This window comes from Sinohyriopsis cumingii, unplaced genomic scaffold (assembly GCF_028554795.1).
Source record: "Sinohyriopsis cumingii isolate HCF-2022 unplaced genomic scaffold, ASM2855479v2 utg001110l, whole genome shotgun sequence".
Taxonomy (NCBI): Eukaryota; Metazoa; Mollusca; class Bivalvia; order Unionida; family Unionidae; genus Sinohyriopsis; species Sinohyriopsis cumingii.
The window spans coordinates 1,637,061-1,651,599 of record NW_028315961.1 but is presented as its reverse complement, the minus strand read 5'-3'; the positions used below and the strand labels follow the sequence as shown (position 1 = coordinate 1,651,599).

Below are 14,539 nucleotides of genomic sequence, written 5' to 3'. Positions count from 1 at the left end.
CATCCATCACTTGCTCCACTTTGATTGAGATCACTAGTCTCAGCTGTGTCTGTGCTGGGGATGCCCAAAATAGGCTTTTACGTCCAGTTGGGGCTCTATGTTTTAATCTGGCAGTCTTTAATGGAAGGGTTGGAAGCGTCTCTTCCTCCCTATTAAATGTTCAGCTGATATTTCAGCTTCCACCATATCTAGATTACAATTACTATCAATAGAGCTTACCAGTCCATTACTGATAGGGACACATCTTTTATTAAGATTAATCCCATGTGGTTTTAGGAATTGCTGCATCATGCACCTGACTTGTTCATCTTTGGAAAATGTGATGAAAGCTGTGTTTTGGCACTCTCACACTATTTTCTCATCCTTTTACATTCGCTCATTAGCAGAGGCATTTTTTCACTGGGTCCAGTCATTGTTGCTCAGAAAGTGACCCATGTGGATTCAGTCCCACAGTAGTTTGCTTTTCTTCTGTGACTGTACATATTTGTTGTGTTTGGTTTTTATTTGTCAGCTGCGGAATCATCAGACCTCCCACTAAACTGGAAATTTCTTACCCGCTGAAGGTGAAATTATAAAAACACTCTGCCAGTTGAATCACATGCATGCAATATCTACTGTTGTAGAATTTTGTGAATATTTAAAAGTATAAAATCTTTTGTTAAATAGTCTTGATAGAAGATGCTTTTGGGAGGATTAATTGATATATTGTACTATATTTTCTAGCTACAGGTAATATTAGCGTCAGCCCCACTTTGCCTGAACTTTACCAAAAAACAACAGTGTCTTGCTATTCAGTCGAAACAAGCAGAATATGGTATCACAAGGGACTTTACAAGGCAACTTGCAACCATCAAAGATGTCTTCCAGCTTCAGACCTTCAGCGTGGTTATACATTTACTGCTGATAATGACAAAGCAGAAGTGACAATATCATCCCTGAGCAGAACACGAGACAGCGGTTTATGGATGTGCTCAGCAGGAGTCAACCAAAGCATCGTCCTTGATGTTTATTGTAAGTTAATCGATTTTATTCAGCTTTTGGAAAAAAAAGTGGAAGTCAGTAGCTTTCGTGTCCCGTCAATAGCATGTAATTTTCAAGAGTATATGCATTGTTGTTCTCATGTGTTTTAAAGACGAAGTATTAAATTTAGACCACGCAGCCACCAGGGGCCCCTAAATAATATGGTTTGTTTAAAAGTATGCTCACAGTAAGAGTCTTAAGTTATGAAAGCAATTAGGCAAGGTAACTAATTATTATTGATAATGTATAAAGGCTAATTATTTATACATTGGCTTATAAGGATAAGAAAAATAAAAAGATTAAAAAGTCTCCAATTATCAAAAATTGTTAATCTCTATATACTGGGTGAAGAGTGTGAAGCCTTATATCTCAACCTTTATTGTCAGAATATGGGTCAGGTAAAATTACTTCTGTATTAGATTCTGTTGAAATTTCAGTGTAATTGGTAAATTAATTTAAAGATCTTTTTATACTAGATTGTTTATATGTTGGTTGATGTCTCAACATTGTTCCTTGTTTCCAACCAAAAATTCTCTGTTTTACCTCTCTATTGTTTGATCCATACTAGTTAGGTGAGCAGGCATACTAAATTGTATGTAGTGCAATGTCTCCAACAATTAAATTGATAGTTGGCATTTTTGTAGCATTGCTGCATCCAGATATTTTCGATTTGTTCAGTTTTGTTTAGCTTCATTTGGTCAAGGTTGCCACTTTGGGAGTTATGTGGATATCTGTCAATATGTCTGTCAGTTTACACCATAGACCATGGTGCCGACCCAGATTTCAGTCATGGATTTGCACAGCATCGAGCACAGTTTATGGAGCCTTGTTATAATTTTGGTGTGCCATTCCACTCATTCACAACTTTGGGTTTTGCAAAGATGTTTGCAAGGTTATATTTGGAGCCAAACACACGGTCACCTTTTTGTTTTGCAAAAATGACTACAACTATGGCATTTGGTGCAGTTCAGATACTCCTGCTGGCAAAGTTGTATTAGATGCACTGACTTTGTGGATACCTGTGTTATCCACTTAACTGAGCACAGAGTCCTGCTTGTTATCATTTATGGAGTCAGGGACCACATCAGCGCTGTCATTTCTCGCACAAATCACAGGGTCGCACTCACCTACTAGTATTTCGGGGCAGTTACTTGGCAAATAAGTACCTAACATTGTCTTATTTCACCAAAAGATGTGTTTCTGGCTTTTCAACTTGTAGAGCGAGATAATAACCAGGCAAATAAAGAAATGGTGTTTGAGAACTTAGAAGTGACTGAGGTCTCTTTACAGTTGAACAGTCTTCAGGAACCTTCAGATGAAATTTGGTTTAACTACACAGGGGCCAATCATACTGCATGTGCATAGCAAAATCTGTGATCATACATGGACCGGCATCAAAATGTTGACACATGCCTGCAAATTTCGCAGCAAGAATTTCATATGTTGGAATCATCCTGATGTGCCACTACCACGATGAGGCCAGCTTGGAATTCTTGCACATGCACGTGAAAATGCAGAAGCGTTTTCTGCAGCAACTGATGCTAAAACACTCTGGGATTGCTTCTACACTGGTGAAGTGGAATTCACCGATGTATTCACCCTGATCACATTCATCAGCAAATATATTAAACCATCATTGACTCAGCTGAGAAAAGAAAGGTCTCGGCTGTTATTCAACAAGGATGTGCTTGTTCTGGTCACAATTATTGGGCAAAGACCAGCGTTAGATGTCAAAGGTTCTGGCTTAATCTGTGTGTTTTTGAATGAAAGGGGTGCCAGACCACCAGAACAAAACCATCGCTGGAGATGTAAGTATCCATGAGGCAGAGGTTATTTATTTTATAACAGCATGACCATTGTGCCAGTCAAAAAGAATAACAGGTTTGAAGTGCGTGTATTGCGCCTGCACGTAATGATGAGAGTGGACAAAGTCTGCCTGTCTTGCAATGAAAATACGCGATTGTATTATTGATAGAAGAACTGTGACACTCTCACTCTTACCAAATATCAAAGTGGAATAACTGCTGCAAAAAGAAATTGGCAAGAGAACCGTTCTGATTGTAAAATACAAAATGCACATGTTTGATTGTAGTTCCTATTTGAGTGCTCGCTGTGGCAACTACTGTGGGTCTTGGTGTGACTGGCATTATGATAACATCCACCATTGTAGGTGCACCAATCTATATTGTTGTCAGGGCTATGTCAATAGTAACCAGTGTCTTTAGTAGTGTGAGCAAGTTAATTTTGATGCAGCTGCATTCCTGATCATGTGTCTATTTTGAATTGCTTGCGGCCACACAGTGTAGTTTCAATACGATCAGTAAATTGTACTCAGTTGCAACTGAAGATAAAATAATCACTGGCTGAGTTTGAGGCTGTGCTGATGCAAATGGAAAACCACAGATAATTCCAGACACGAATAAGAAACCATGCGGTTGCAGTTTTACAGACAGAAAAAGTCAAGTAAAGAAAAAGAAAACAATTTTCATATACATATATATATATATATATATATATATATATATATATATATATATATATATTGATTGCTACCATACATTTCGTCTGTCTGGCTGAGCAATATCATCACTCTCTGCAGGATTTTCATTTCCACTATCACTGCAGGCTTGACTAGTATGGAAATAGGACTCTTTAACCTGATTCGATACCATGTGATAAAATGGACAGCCGTTCTAGACTCTAGCGCCAATGACTAGATCACTCATGTCATGTGGGTGTTTGCACCTTTAGCAATCCCTAAACAAAAAGTAACCAAAGATCTATGGGTCGCATAGGGGATAACCTGTCATGGGATGTTAGAGCCGAGGACTCAAGTACGTGGAGCAATATGTTAGCGGATGAGGCAAAAGCCCCTTTCCATACTACTGATGCTGTTGCGATTGCTTGAATGAGCCATCAATCCATAAGGAGTCATGACTAACATTTATCATATCATTACACTGATTTTACTCAGAATTCTAACTAGAATATTTTGCTAATATAAACAATAATATAACTCACAACATTGGAAGATAATTGTACTTGTGGACAATGAAAACAACTCTGCAAGATATAACCATCTTTGATAGACATGGGTATCTGGCAACAATATCATCACTTCTCCACCAGTGATCTATAAGTTGTCCCTTCTTAAATTCTGGAAGTGAATCAGTTTGGAGTATTATAACTTCAAAATCAATTCCTTCTCTTTTATATGTTAGCAGTTACTGTAGAATTGGTATAGTTTGAATATACCTCCCGTCTGTTTGTACCCTCTTGCCAGTTTAAAAAATGGAAGACTTTGTCGTTATTAAAATTACACAATACTTAGTGAATTCATTCATTGATTTATAATTTCTAACCTGACTGTGACCAGAGTGGCCCTGAGCACTAGCATCCTCTGTACCTTTCATGCTTAATGGACTTTCCATGCTAACATGGCGCCATATTGCGTACACTATGGGCGAGTTTATTTTCCTCAGACAACAGTGACGCAGTTCATCCTATTCGGTAACTGCTTTATAATTCTATAAATTGCCATAATGTTGAGAGGTTAGAGTTATATCCCTTTGCACACATGAACATAGAAATTAAATCCCACGATGTGAAGGCAAATTTGTAGTTGTCATTCTTCTCCTTTGCATGATTCGACATTGTAAATATCAGAAGCAAACAACATAGCATTTTCCTTCTATGTACAAATGTGTAGTCATACTTATAACCCTTCGCTGAAAATCGACATGTCCAGGAACTGGAAATGACTTGCAAGCAGGGTCGTGGTTTGCAATGAAAACTTCTGTTTGGAATTAAACGTGTAGATGAAAACAGTGCTGGGGTCCCCTTGGTCATGCAAAGGTTTGAAATGTGCATCTTTTATCTCATTTGTTCTTTTCACTTTTTTAAATGGGGGTGGGGTTTACAAACAAACAAGGATGTGTATTCAGACTATGAAAGTAGTTCAAACATTTATGGTAAAAATTGTAAAATGCTATTCATGGTGTTCAGTTTTCTTACAGACTGACCAGTTATGTTCCCATCGACGTTGCATTCAAGCCATTCTCATTTCCTTACAGTTTTTTGCTCGAAAACTCAAAGCGCTATGTTTAGCAAGCATGTTTATTCCCATCAGTTTCAATTACATGAAGATTCATTGGGTAAGTGCAAACATTTGACCAATCAGAGGGCTCTTTATGTCAATCATCTGCTAAAAAATGTACGGAACGAATACTATAATAAGGATTGTTGCAGAATGGGACCAGGCAGACCATTTTTTTTAAACAACAGATGTCAGAAAAATACCGTTTGTCATTAATATCTTTTCATTGAATTACATTGTTGTTACAATCACAAAATCTCATTGATATATTTTCAGAAATGTTTACAAAATCTCAGAGAAAGTTTGATCACAAAATATTTTCAAAAGTTTTGGCAAAATCTCCTTGGAATTTGGTGAAATACTATAATTTTGGTAAAAAAAGGGACATTTAAGTGGATTTCAGTGAAATTTCACCAATATTTCACTGAAAGTTTAGTCACATTATCACTAGGATATGCCTCACAAGAGTATGCAGCATACATGCCCAATATGGAATACTGTGGAGCAACCAGAGATGCCCCAGATTCAGCTGTACCATCAGCATATGATTTGCTGGTGATACACAAAATCAGTTACCTCAGTGGTGGTGGTGGGACATGAAACACTGTCTTTGTAATTGACATCTATTGCAGTAAATATCTCATTGTGTTTATGTTGACCCACATACAATAGTTTCTTTCACTAGAGCAGTCAAAACGAGTGGAATGCTGGAGTGGCTGGGTCAAAAAATAATCCCTTAAAAGATCATCTGGGACAAGGTCTGCACTGTCCCATGACTCGTCATAGAGACCTTTATTTGCTACCCAGAGCAGAAAGGCTGTCGGGTCATCTGATGCACAGATTGTAGGTGAGAGACTATAATTTGCCTAAGAATTATATCCAGCACTGTGAAGCAGTAATGACAGACTACCAGATAAAAAATGAGATGTGGCTCCAGTCTGACAAAATTCACCCCTAGCTCGTGCATAAATACCTGCAGACTTGTCATAGCCTGGGCCATTTGTTAGAGCAGTGGAAGACTTCATTGTAGCATTCTGAACACTAGTTGAGGATCAGACCCCAAAACTCTAATTTGCACACCATGCCATTGGGTAGATGTTTGCAGCTTAACCATCTAATCCCCCTGCTGTACCATTCCAGAAATTTCCAGAAGCTAAATTGCATGATAACCATTCCAGGCACCCAACATTGGCATGAACTGGCTTTGAAAGATGCTGTAGATGTTAGCATGTAGGTGGTCAAGTAGGCTGTACCAAAATTGATGATTGGCACCTAGCCTATACAGTGACAGTGCACAACAATCAATAAATTAAAGTTAAAATACAAATGGTCTAGATTATGACTTTTTTGTGACAGAGTTGTCTTGTCAATAACAGCTGGCAACTGCTGGACCCACTCAGTAGATCATATTCCTGAAAAAAGTTCATTTTGACAAATGTTGATATCCAAAGAGCAACTCGGTCAGCATCCAATGCTCTTTACCTTGGGATCACCACCTCCCCCTGTTTTACCCAGATGCCTTATTTGGATTTGTGACATGGCACATGAACTAGAGGGTGAATCTGAAGCAGTTGTCAATGCTAGATACAGTCGAGTATCCTGAAATAAAACTGGAAGAAAAAAAATTTGGCGTTCGGGGCAATGCATTCATAATGCGCTGCCTTTTTATGATGATGCTTGAATTCCCTGTTGTGAATTTTTGGATAAATTCTTTAAACCTATTCATGGAAGAAGTGGTAGTTGGATCTCAACAATACTTATGAAAGTTGATCCTACAATCTATGGCTCACTGAAAAAATATTTTCACTTAAGTGGCATTACATGACATTTTATTATGTGTTTTTACCCGAACGAATTACTGTTTTATACACATCATTCACTTAACCTAATTATTTTTTCTTAATGCAAGCCTTGAAAGTGCAAAGTATTTGTACAGTCATATGTACTGTCTTATTTGTTGCAGTGAGAGTCCAGTCATTTACAAAAATAGTCTTTATCGTAAATGCTTTGCTTGTGATTCATATTCAGTTGTGTATTTATACAGAATACTTTCTGCAATATGTGGTATATAAATAGTGAACTTGTCAAACCAGGTCTGCCTTGACTTAGAATTTATTCACATTGACCAAAATATTCTATCTTGACACGATTTGTTCATTTTGATATTGTGTTATGGTCTTTAAGTAACAGAAGAAAGCAAAACCAGCAAGTTTTGAAAAATTCAACAAACAATTTATTCCCCCTGATTACAAAGAGAAAATTTAACAAAAAAATTACAGTATTATAAATTAAATCTCAGATAATCGTAAATGTTCTAGCAATAGTCCAAAAGTATATAATATTCCAAATAAATTCCAGTTTTTGAATATGCTGATGTACCAATAGTCTTGAATAGGTTGATACATCAACAGTCTTGATGTATCACAATAATATAATCCAGAATGTCTTTGAATGAATTTACAACATTCCCAAAATAGGGTTTTAGTCCAAAAGTCAATGAGCACTTTGTAATTCAATGAATAATTTAAATAGATGATGCCTCACAAATTCTAACTCAACTAAAAATGAACTTAAAGTATGAATGAATAATTTTCACTTACCTCTGCCTTAAATGTGTATGTGTGTGTGTCTTTTTTTGTTTGTAACATAACTTTGACAATTTGAGACATATTGCCATAGATGTCTACAGTGTGCGAGTTTAAAGTGATATCTAGCACTGGGGCATCATGCTGCAGACATGTGGCATCATGCCCCACCTAGTCATATTATTCAGATATCAGAACGGCCAGTCCTAACACTAACCTCTTAATACTGAGCACCTAGCGAGGCAGCTGCTAGTACCATTTGAACCTGCAACCTCATGCATCCGAGGCAGAAGCTCTAACCATTTAGGCCACTTGAGCAGTCTTTATGAAAACCTACAACACAATAAGATGACCAGGATATAGGTCATAGGTTTGCTTCCAGAACATTCTAAGGTCAAAAAGCCATGTCAAAAGTTTTACAAATTACCATTACCTTAAAGTACAATCTATAATCATTGACAAAAGTTAGCTATCTAAACATGTCTACACATGACCATTAGCTTAAACTGCAACCTACCATGTGCATTACTTTTATCCATGATCGTAGGTTGTAGTTTAAGCTAATGGTCATGTGTAAACATGTTTAGGTATCTAGCTTTTTTTTATGATTGTAGATTTACAAAACACTTGAATTTGAATACTCGAGTTTGAACAAAAACCTATCTGGAGTGAGGGTTTCTTTTATCGTCTTAACAGAAAAAAACCTCAGTTTGAACCATTCATCTGGCTATTACCAAAATATGAAAATTAGCCCCAAAGGATATAATAACAGTTGTATTAATAAGGCTGATAGAGCTTGTCCATGCCACATGCAAGACAGCGATACAGGATATTGCATGATTAAGGCAAAGCTCTAAGGATTCAGACTGTTGTGTCCATTGGGTTATGTTGTGCATATTTGTCTCCCAAAAGTGACACCACTTTTGGTACCATTGTTGTCTGCACGGTATTCTGACAAGTTCTTGCAGGGTAAAACTGCTATTTAATCCCTACTTCTCTTCATTCTTCCTTCAGTCAATGTAGGACCTGAATGAAGGTTTTTATGTATTAAGCCTAACTGTATCTTCCCAACAAATTTTTGAGCCATCCTTTCACTTGCATTAGCATATCCTACTAAAAAAAGTGAGTTCAATATTTGACTATCAGTTATTCCTGCTAATGAGGTAATTTTGCATTAACATGCTGAACATGCTATGATCCTGGAGGCTTCTTTCTGATTTTGATAAAACTTTGAATACTGGCTTCTATTTTTAGGATCTTGAATGAATTTGGTAATGTGCAAGATCATCACATGTTAGAGACATGATCTTTCATCTGATTGGCTTCCTACAACTCTACAATAGCTGTCATGTTCCGGATCCAGTTTTGATCAATATTGGAATATACATGTAAGCTTATAATATGATTGCAGATATTTAACAATGAGCAAGATCTGCTCACATGAATGAGTTAATCATGTATCTGAGGCCTGGTTTCTGAATCAGTTTTAATCAAGGTTTTAATGTGGATATACTATTATTATTATTATTATTATTGATGTATCTGATTGGATTGACTTATTACTAATGTAGAAATTGCATTAGAAATGGCTGTCAGAATAAAAAAGGAATTGCTTGCTTGTCCTTTTTAAAGGAATTTTAAACCCTGTACACACAATATCAAGTTTAATAAGAAGAAGCACAAGAAGTTGTAAAGTGAATCATGTTGTACTAGTTAATGTACTAGTAACAATACTACCTGGTTAATTCCCAAAGATATGCATTAACAATGCCCTATTTCCCACCACTGATTTTGTGATCTCTAAAACCTGATGTAGCAACAATACTACATAGCTCTCCACCAAACCCATGTAGTAACAATACCTTATGTCTAGGCATTGATTTTTCTTCAAAATCTTATGTAGTAACAATACTACATAGCCTTCCCTCAAACACATGTAGTAACAATACCCCATTTCTAGGGCACTGGTTTTGTGATTTCCAAGCCTGATGTAGTAACAATACTACATAGCCTTCCAGCAAACCCATGTAGTAACAATACCCTATTTCTAGGCACTGATTTGTTTTCTTCAAAATCTGATGTAGTAACAATACTACATAGCCTTCCCCCAAACCCATGTAGTAACAATACCCTATTTCTAGGGCACTGGTTTTGTGATTTCCAAGCATGATGTAGTAACAATGCTACTTAGCTCTCCACCAAACCCATGTAGTAACAATACCCTATTTCTAGGCACTGATTTGTTTTCTTCAAAATTTGATGTAGTAACAATACTACATAGCCTTCCCCCAAACCCATGTAGTAACAATACCCTATTTCTAGGGCACTGATTTTGTGATATCCAAGCCTGATGTAGTAACAATACTACTTAGCTCTCCACCAAACCCATGTAGTAACAATACCCTATTTCTAGGCACTGATTTGTTTTCTTCAAAATCTGATGTAGTAACAATACTACATAGCCTTCCCCCAAACCCATGTAGTAACAATACCCTATTTCTAGGCACTGATTTGTTTTCTTCAAAATCTGATGTAGTAACAATACTACATAGCCTTCCCCCAAACCCATGTAGTAACAATACCCTATTTCTAGGGCACTGGTTTTGTGATTTCCAAGCCAGATGTAGTAACAATACTACATAGCTCTCCCTCAAACACATTTAGTAACAATACTCTATTTCTAGCGCACTGGTTTTGTAATTTTAAGCCAGATGTAGTAACAATACTATATAGCTCCCCCCCCCCCAAACACATAGGGCACTGATTTTGTGATTTCCAAACCTGATGTAGTAACAATACTACATAGCTCTTCAGCAAACCCATGTAGTAACAATACCCTATTTTTAGGGCACTGGTTTTGTGATTTCCAAACCTGATGTAGTAACAATACTACATTGCTCTCTGATGACATAATATTACTTGCAAATGTAGCATTTCTACATTGTTATACTTGAAATCCTTTTGTAAAAATGTTGTTTCTAGGAGACTGCATTGTTCTAAAGCTGTCATCAACAAGCCTGGTTTAATAGTATGGCTAGTAATAATACCGTCTAGTTTAGATTGTTGAAGTTGCTATTTATAGAACTTAGAAGATATTCAGTATATTGAAGTACTTGTACACAACATTTTAATCATCATGAAATATAGATATTTTCAACAGTAATGTAATGCACAATTTCTTTTTCATGTAATATAATTAAAATGTCACTAGCATCTCATGCTGTTATTTCTGATAGTTCTTCCATATAAGGCAGATATTTAGGTAATTCTTTCCTTAGGAGGCTGTTAGTTTCATATAAATTCTGTTCTGCTCTTCCATCGATCTCTTTTCAACATATAGCCTACGCATAGAGTCATTGTCTCCACTAATACAGAATTTTGCACTCATCAATTTTCTGAAAAGATAAAATAGTTTATTTGAAAACAATGCAGACACTAGCATGGAAATTTTGTTAATGCTATTTTGATCCACCATGCACATAGCATACAATATGACCTTTAAAACAATATATGGTTATAGGGTGCTCTCAGCAGCTTCCAGGAGCTTACCCAAGGGCATCACTGGAGAATGGGAAGACCCAAGTGTGTAGTTATGAAGCCTATTACGTATGCCATCTTTCAGATCTCCACCTGCATTTCTTAAGAACCTACATTATGTATGTATGTATCAGCATACATATAGATGGATGGACAGGCTGGATCGTAAATGTCTGTGTTTGATTTGGATTTTTAAAGTAGCTTTAACCATTTTTCAGTCATATCGCTACAATGCCCACAGTGTGGCAGTTTATATAGATGTTGGGGCATGATGTCCCACCCAGTCACATTATCCTGACACCAGATCAAGCAGTCTTAATACTAACCTCTTAATGTCTTGGCAGGATCAGATAACATCTGCCTTTACAAAAAGCAGAATAATACATTGATTATGAAAACAATATAAACTTCTAAAATATTTTGTAATATTTAGCAGTGAGAATATTTTCAAGATGACCTTGATCAATTTAATATTAAATTATTTGATTTACCCAGTTTACATTCAGTATCTGTTAGACCAGAAGTTGAAAGATTGTGTCAAGTTCCTGATTAAACTGCATGCAATTGCAAAACAACACTTGATATTAAGGCCAATATACTTCAGATTTCACGTGGACAGTAATGTCCATACTCTCATGATGAACATTATATGTGAGAGTTAGAGTCATTGCAGTGATGATTTATCACATAATCTGCATATGAACTATGGCATTTATACAACAAGTCAAGTTAATTAAATCATGGTCTAAGAAAATTTCCTAACCTGTTTTAACTTCAGGTGATGAAAACTTTGATTCCACATGTCCAAAAATGTTGACCGACTAACTGCATAGATCATTTGTTTTTCATGCAGATTCTGCTCGTATATTGTTAGTTTGTTAGATTTGTAAGGCAGCATCATATCACCATTAACTGTCATTCTGTCAGCATGGTGGTATGCATAATCCTGAAGCCAAGATGTTGCATGTTCTCTTCCTTGTCCTTTACCACTCTCTTTTCTGTATCCAGCTGAAATTGTGCCACCCTTAGATTTCTTTATGTATTTGTAATAGAAATGTTTGTCAATCCTATACAAACATCTGGTGTTCTAGTGGTTAGAGCATCTGCCTCGTATACGGGAGGTCGTGGGTTCGATCCCCGGTCGAGTCATACCAAAGACCTACAAATATGGTACAGTACTAACATCTGCCTTGCCTGGCGATCAGCATAAAGATGTTAGTGTTGCGACTGGTCGGCCTGCATGCCAAGTTACTGTGACTGGGTGGGGACATTATGCAACATGTCTGCGGCATGATGCCCCAGTGCTAAACATCACTATAAACTGTCACTCTCCAGACATCGTAGCGATATGACTGAAAAAGTATTAAAGCTATGTTAAAAATCCAAATCACACATACATACACACACACGTTTTCCACCATCAGTAAAATAAGAAACATTCCTTTTTTGTCCTTCCCATCAGCTATTTTGTCAAACAAAGCACTCAACTCTGCTTCCAAAACAATTGTTCAGTATCAATATCTTGCTGTTTGATATCAGTTTCTGTTATCATTTTTAGACAGTAATTCACACACTGTTTTGCTTTCTGTAAGCATGTTACATTTTGCATAGCTTTTCCCAGCAGCTTGGAGTTACTGTAAGTTCTTAATTGTTTGCTCTTATTCGATTTGCATGTATCATCAAAGGTGTAATTGTATATGCTTAAATCATAGATTTATATGCTTAAATCGTAGGCTTTATAGTTAAATTGTGTTATAAAATGTATAAGTTTAAATTTGTTTTTTATTCTTTTATTTTACTTCATATTTTGGTACAAGAACATAAACATCAGTAAAACACACTTTATAGCTATAATGATTCAACAATGAACATTTTATCTTCAAAATACAAGAAAATCAGAATTGTTTCGGCTTTTTTAAATGACACTAAAACCCTGAGCATCACCACATGCCCTATCTTCCAGCTGCAAATAATGTCATAACTAATTAACAAACATATTTCTTGCTAAAATGCAATTCTGGATAAAGTGCATACATTTGTTGTTGGGTTTAATGCCATTTTTCAGCACATGAAAGGCTATACATGGTGGCCAGTATTAATGGTGGAAGAAGAACCCGGAAAAAACCCGGTAAGAACCACCGACCCACAAGAAGCTACTGGCAAGCTTTCACACATACCCACATTATCCGAATCCAAGACTTGAACCCACACATACAGGGGTGAGATGGCAGTGATCCGTAACGGAGAGCGCTTACAACCACTCGGCAACTTGCATACATTTGATGTCACATGAAAACTAAGGATAACTAAGATCATGAACATCTTTATATGACGAAATGAACATTTAAGTGGATAAGTGCATTCATTTGTGTCACTCTCCCCGTTTTGAGGCTTAAATTGCATGCTAGAATTGGAAGCTACATCAACAAACTAACATTTATTTCTGTATTGCTGTGATATGCTTATATTAATGGCACAAAAAGAACTGTAAAAATTCTACACATACCTACATCTACAAAACGTATTGTTCCACACCACCTGGTTAAATAATAAATTATACTAAATTTTAATCAGAAGTAGGATATTGAAGAATCATATAAAATAATGTAACTGCTAACTGCTACATCTGAAGTAAAAAAATGGTAGATATTACAATTAATTACAAGCAGAATAGATAAAATCCTCAAATACATTGCATTTATTTTAAGGTTTATAAATATTTTGTGGTATAACATTTAAGATGCTACATACCTTGATACCTTCAGTAAATGATGGGTTTTCCATCTGGATATCCATGAAGCAACTTCTTGAATATGCTGGTTTTGTAGAAGTTATTGATGATCCAAATCCATCAACATGATCTTTCTTAGTCATGTTGTCATCTTGAAAAGTGTTGTGTTCCTCTGCAACTGATGTATCTGAAGCATCATGACTTTTTGACAGATCTTCTTGCAAAGAACTTCCCAATTTGTCAATAAGTGCTGTACCCAGAACTTCAATACTTCTGGATATAGCATTATCCTGCCTCACATAATTTTCCATTAATGAGGTTCCTAAAGCATTATTACTTTCAGTTTCATAATTGTTTTCCATGGAATTGCCTACTTCATCAAAGTCCAAGTCTGTTTCACTGACCATTTCAGTGTTATATGGCAATACATTCAAGGATTTACTTCAGGCAGCTTATAATACTAACCCATTTAATAAGCCATATGTTTACATTTACTGCTAGATATTAGCAGTTAAAATACAAAGCATTGGGCATTGCAAGAATCACATATAGCATAGCTAATGTGAGTAA

At 36.2% G+C, this 14,539-nt stretch overlaps 2 protein-coding genes across 5 annotated transcripts in view; one reads left to right on the top strand and one right to left on the bottom strand.

The window, feature by feature from the left end:
- LOC149772833 (nephrin-like) overlaps nt 1-14,539 on the top strand; it is a 311,073-nt gene that overhangs the window by 29,178 nt on the left and 267,356 nt on the right. For all 4 annotated transcript variants that reach the window (XM_089947221.1, XM_089947219.1, XM_089947220.1 and 1 more), the window contains exon 3: nt 724-1,011. In XM_089947221.1, coding sequence (XP_089803347.1) covers nt 724-1,011 — 288 coding nt within the window. The remainder of the gene's footprint in view (nt 1-723; nt 1,012-14,539) is intronic.
- On the bottom strand, nt 10,964-14,497 carry LOC149772837 (uncharacterized). Its single transcript, XM_089947232.1, has 2 exons — nt 13,990-14,497; nt 10,964-11,096 (listed from the first exon to the last, which is right to left on the bottom strand). Exons 1-2 carry the CDS (start codon nt 14,374-14,376, stop codon nt 11,067-11,069), a joined length of 417 nt encoding a protein of 138 aa, XP_089803358.1. The 5' UTR covers nt 14,377-14,497; the 3' UTR covers nt 10,964-11,066.

Excerpts from the sequence above, each read along its gene's own strand:
- LOC149772837 (XM_089947232.1), bottom strand. The coding sequence starts at position 14,376 with ATGGTCAGTGAAACAGACTTGGACTTTGATGAAGTAGGCAATTCCATG. Across the intron at positions 11,097-13,989 it reads CATTTACTGAAGGTATCAAG|AAAATTGATGAGTGCAAAAT; the intron begins GTATGTAGCATC and ends TTATCTTTTCAG.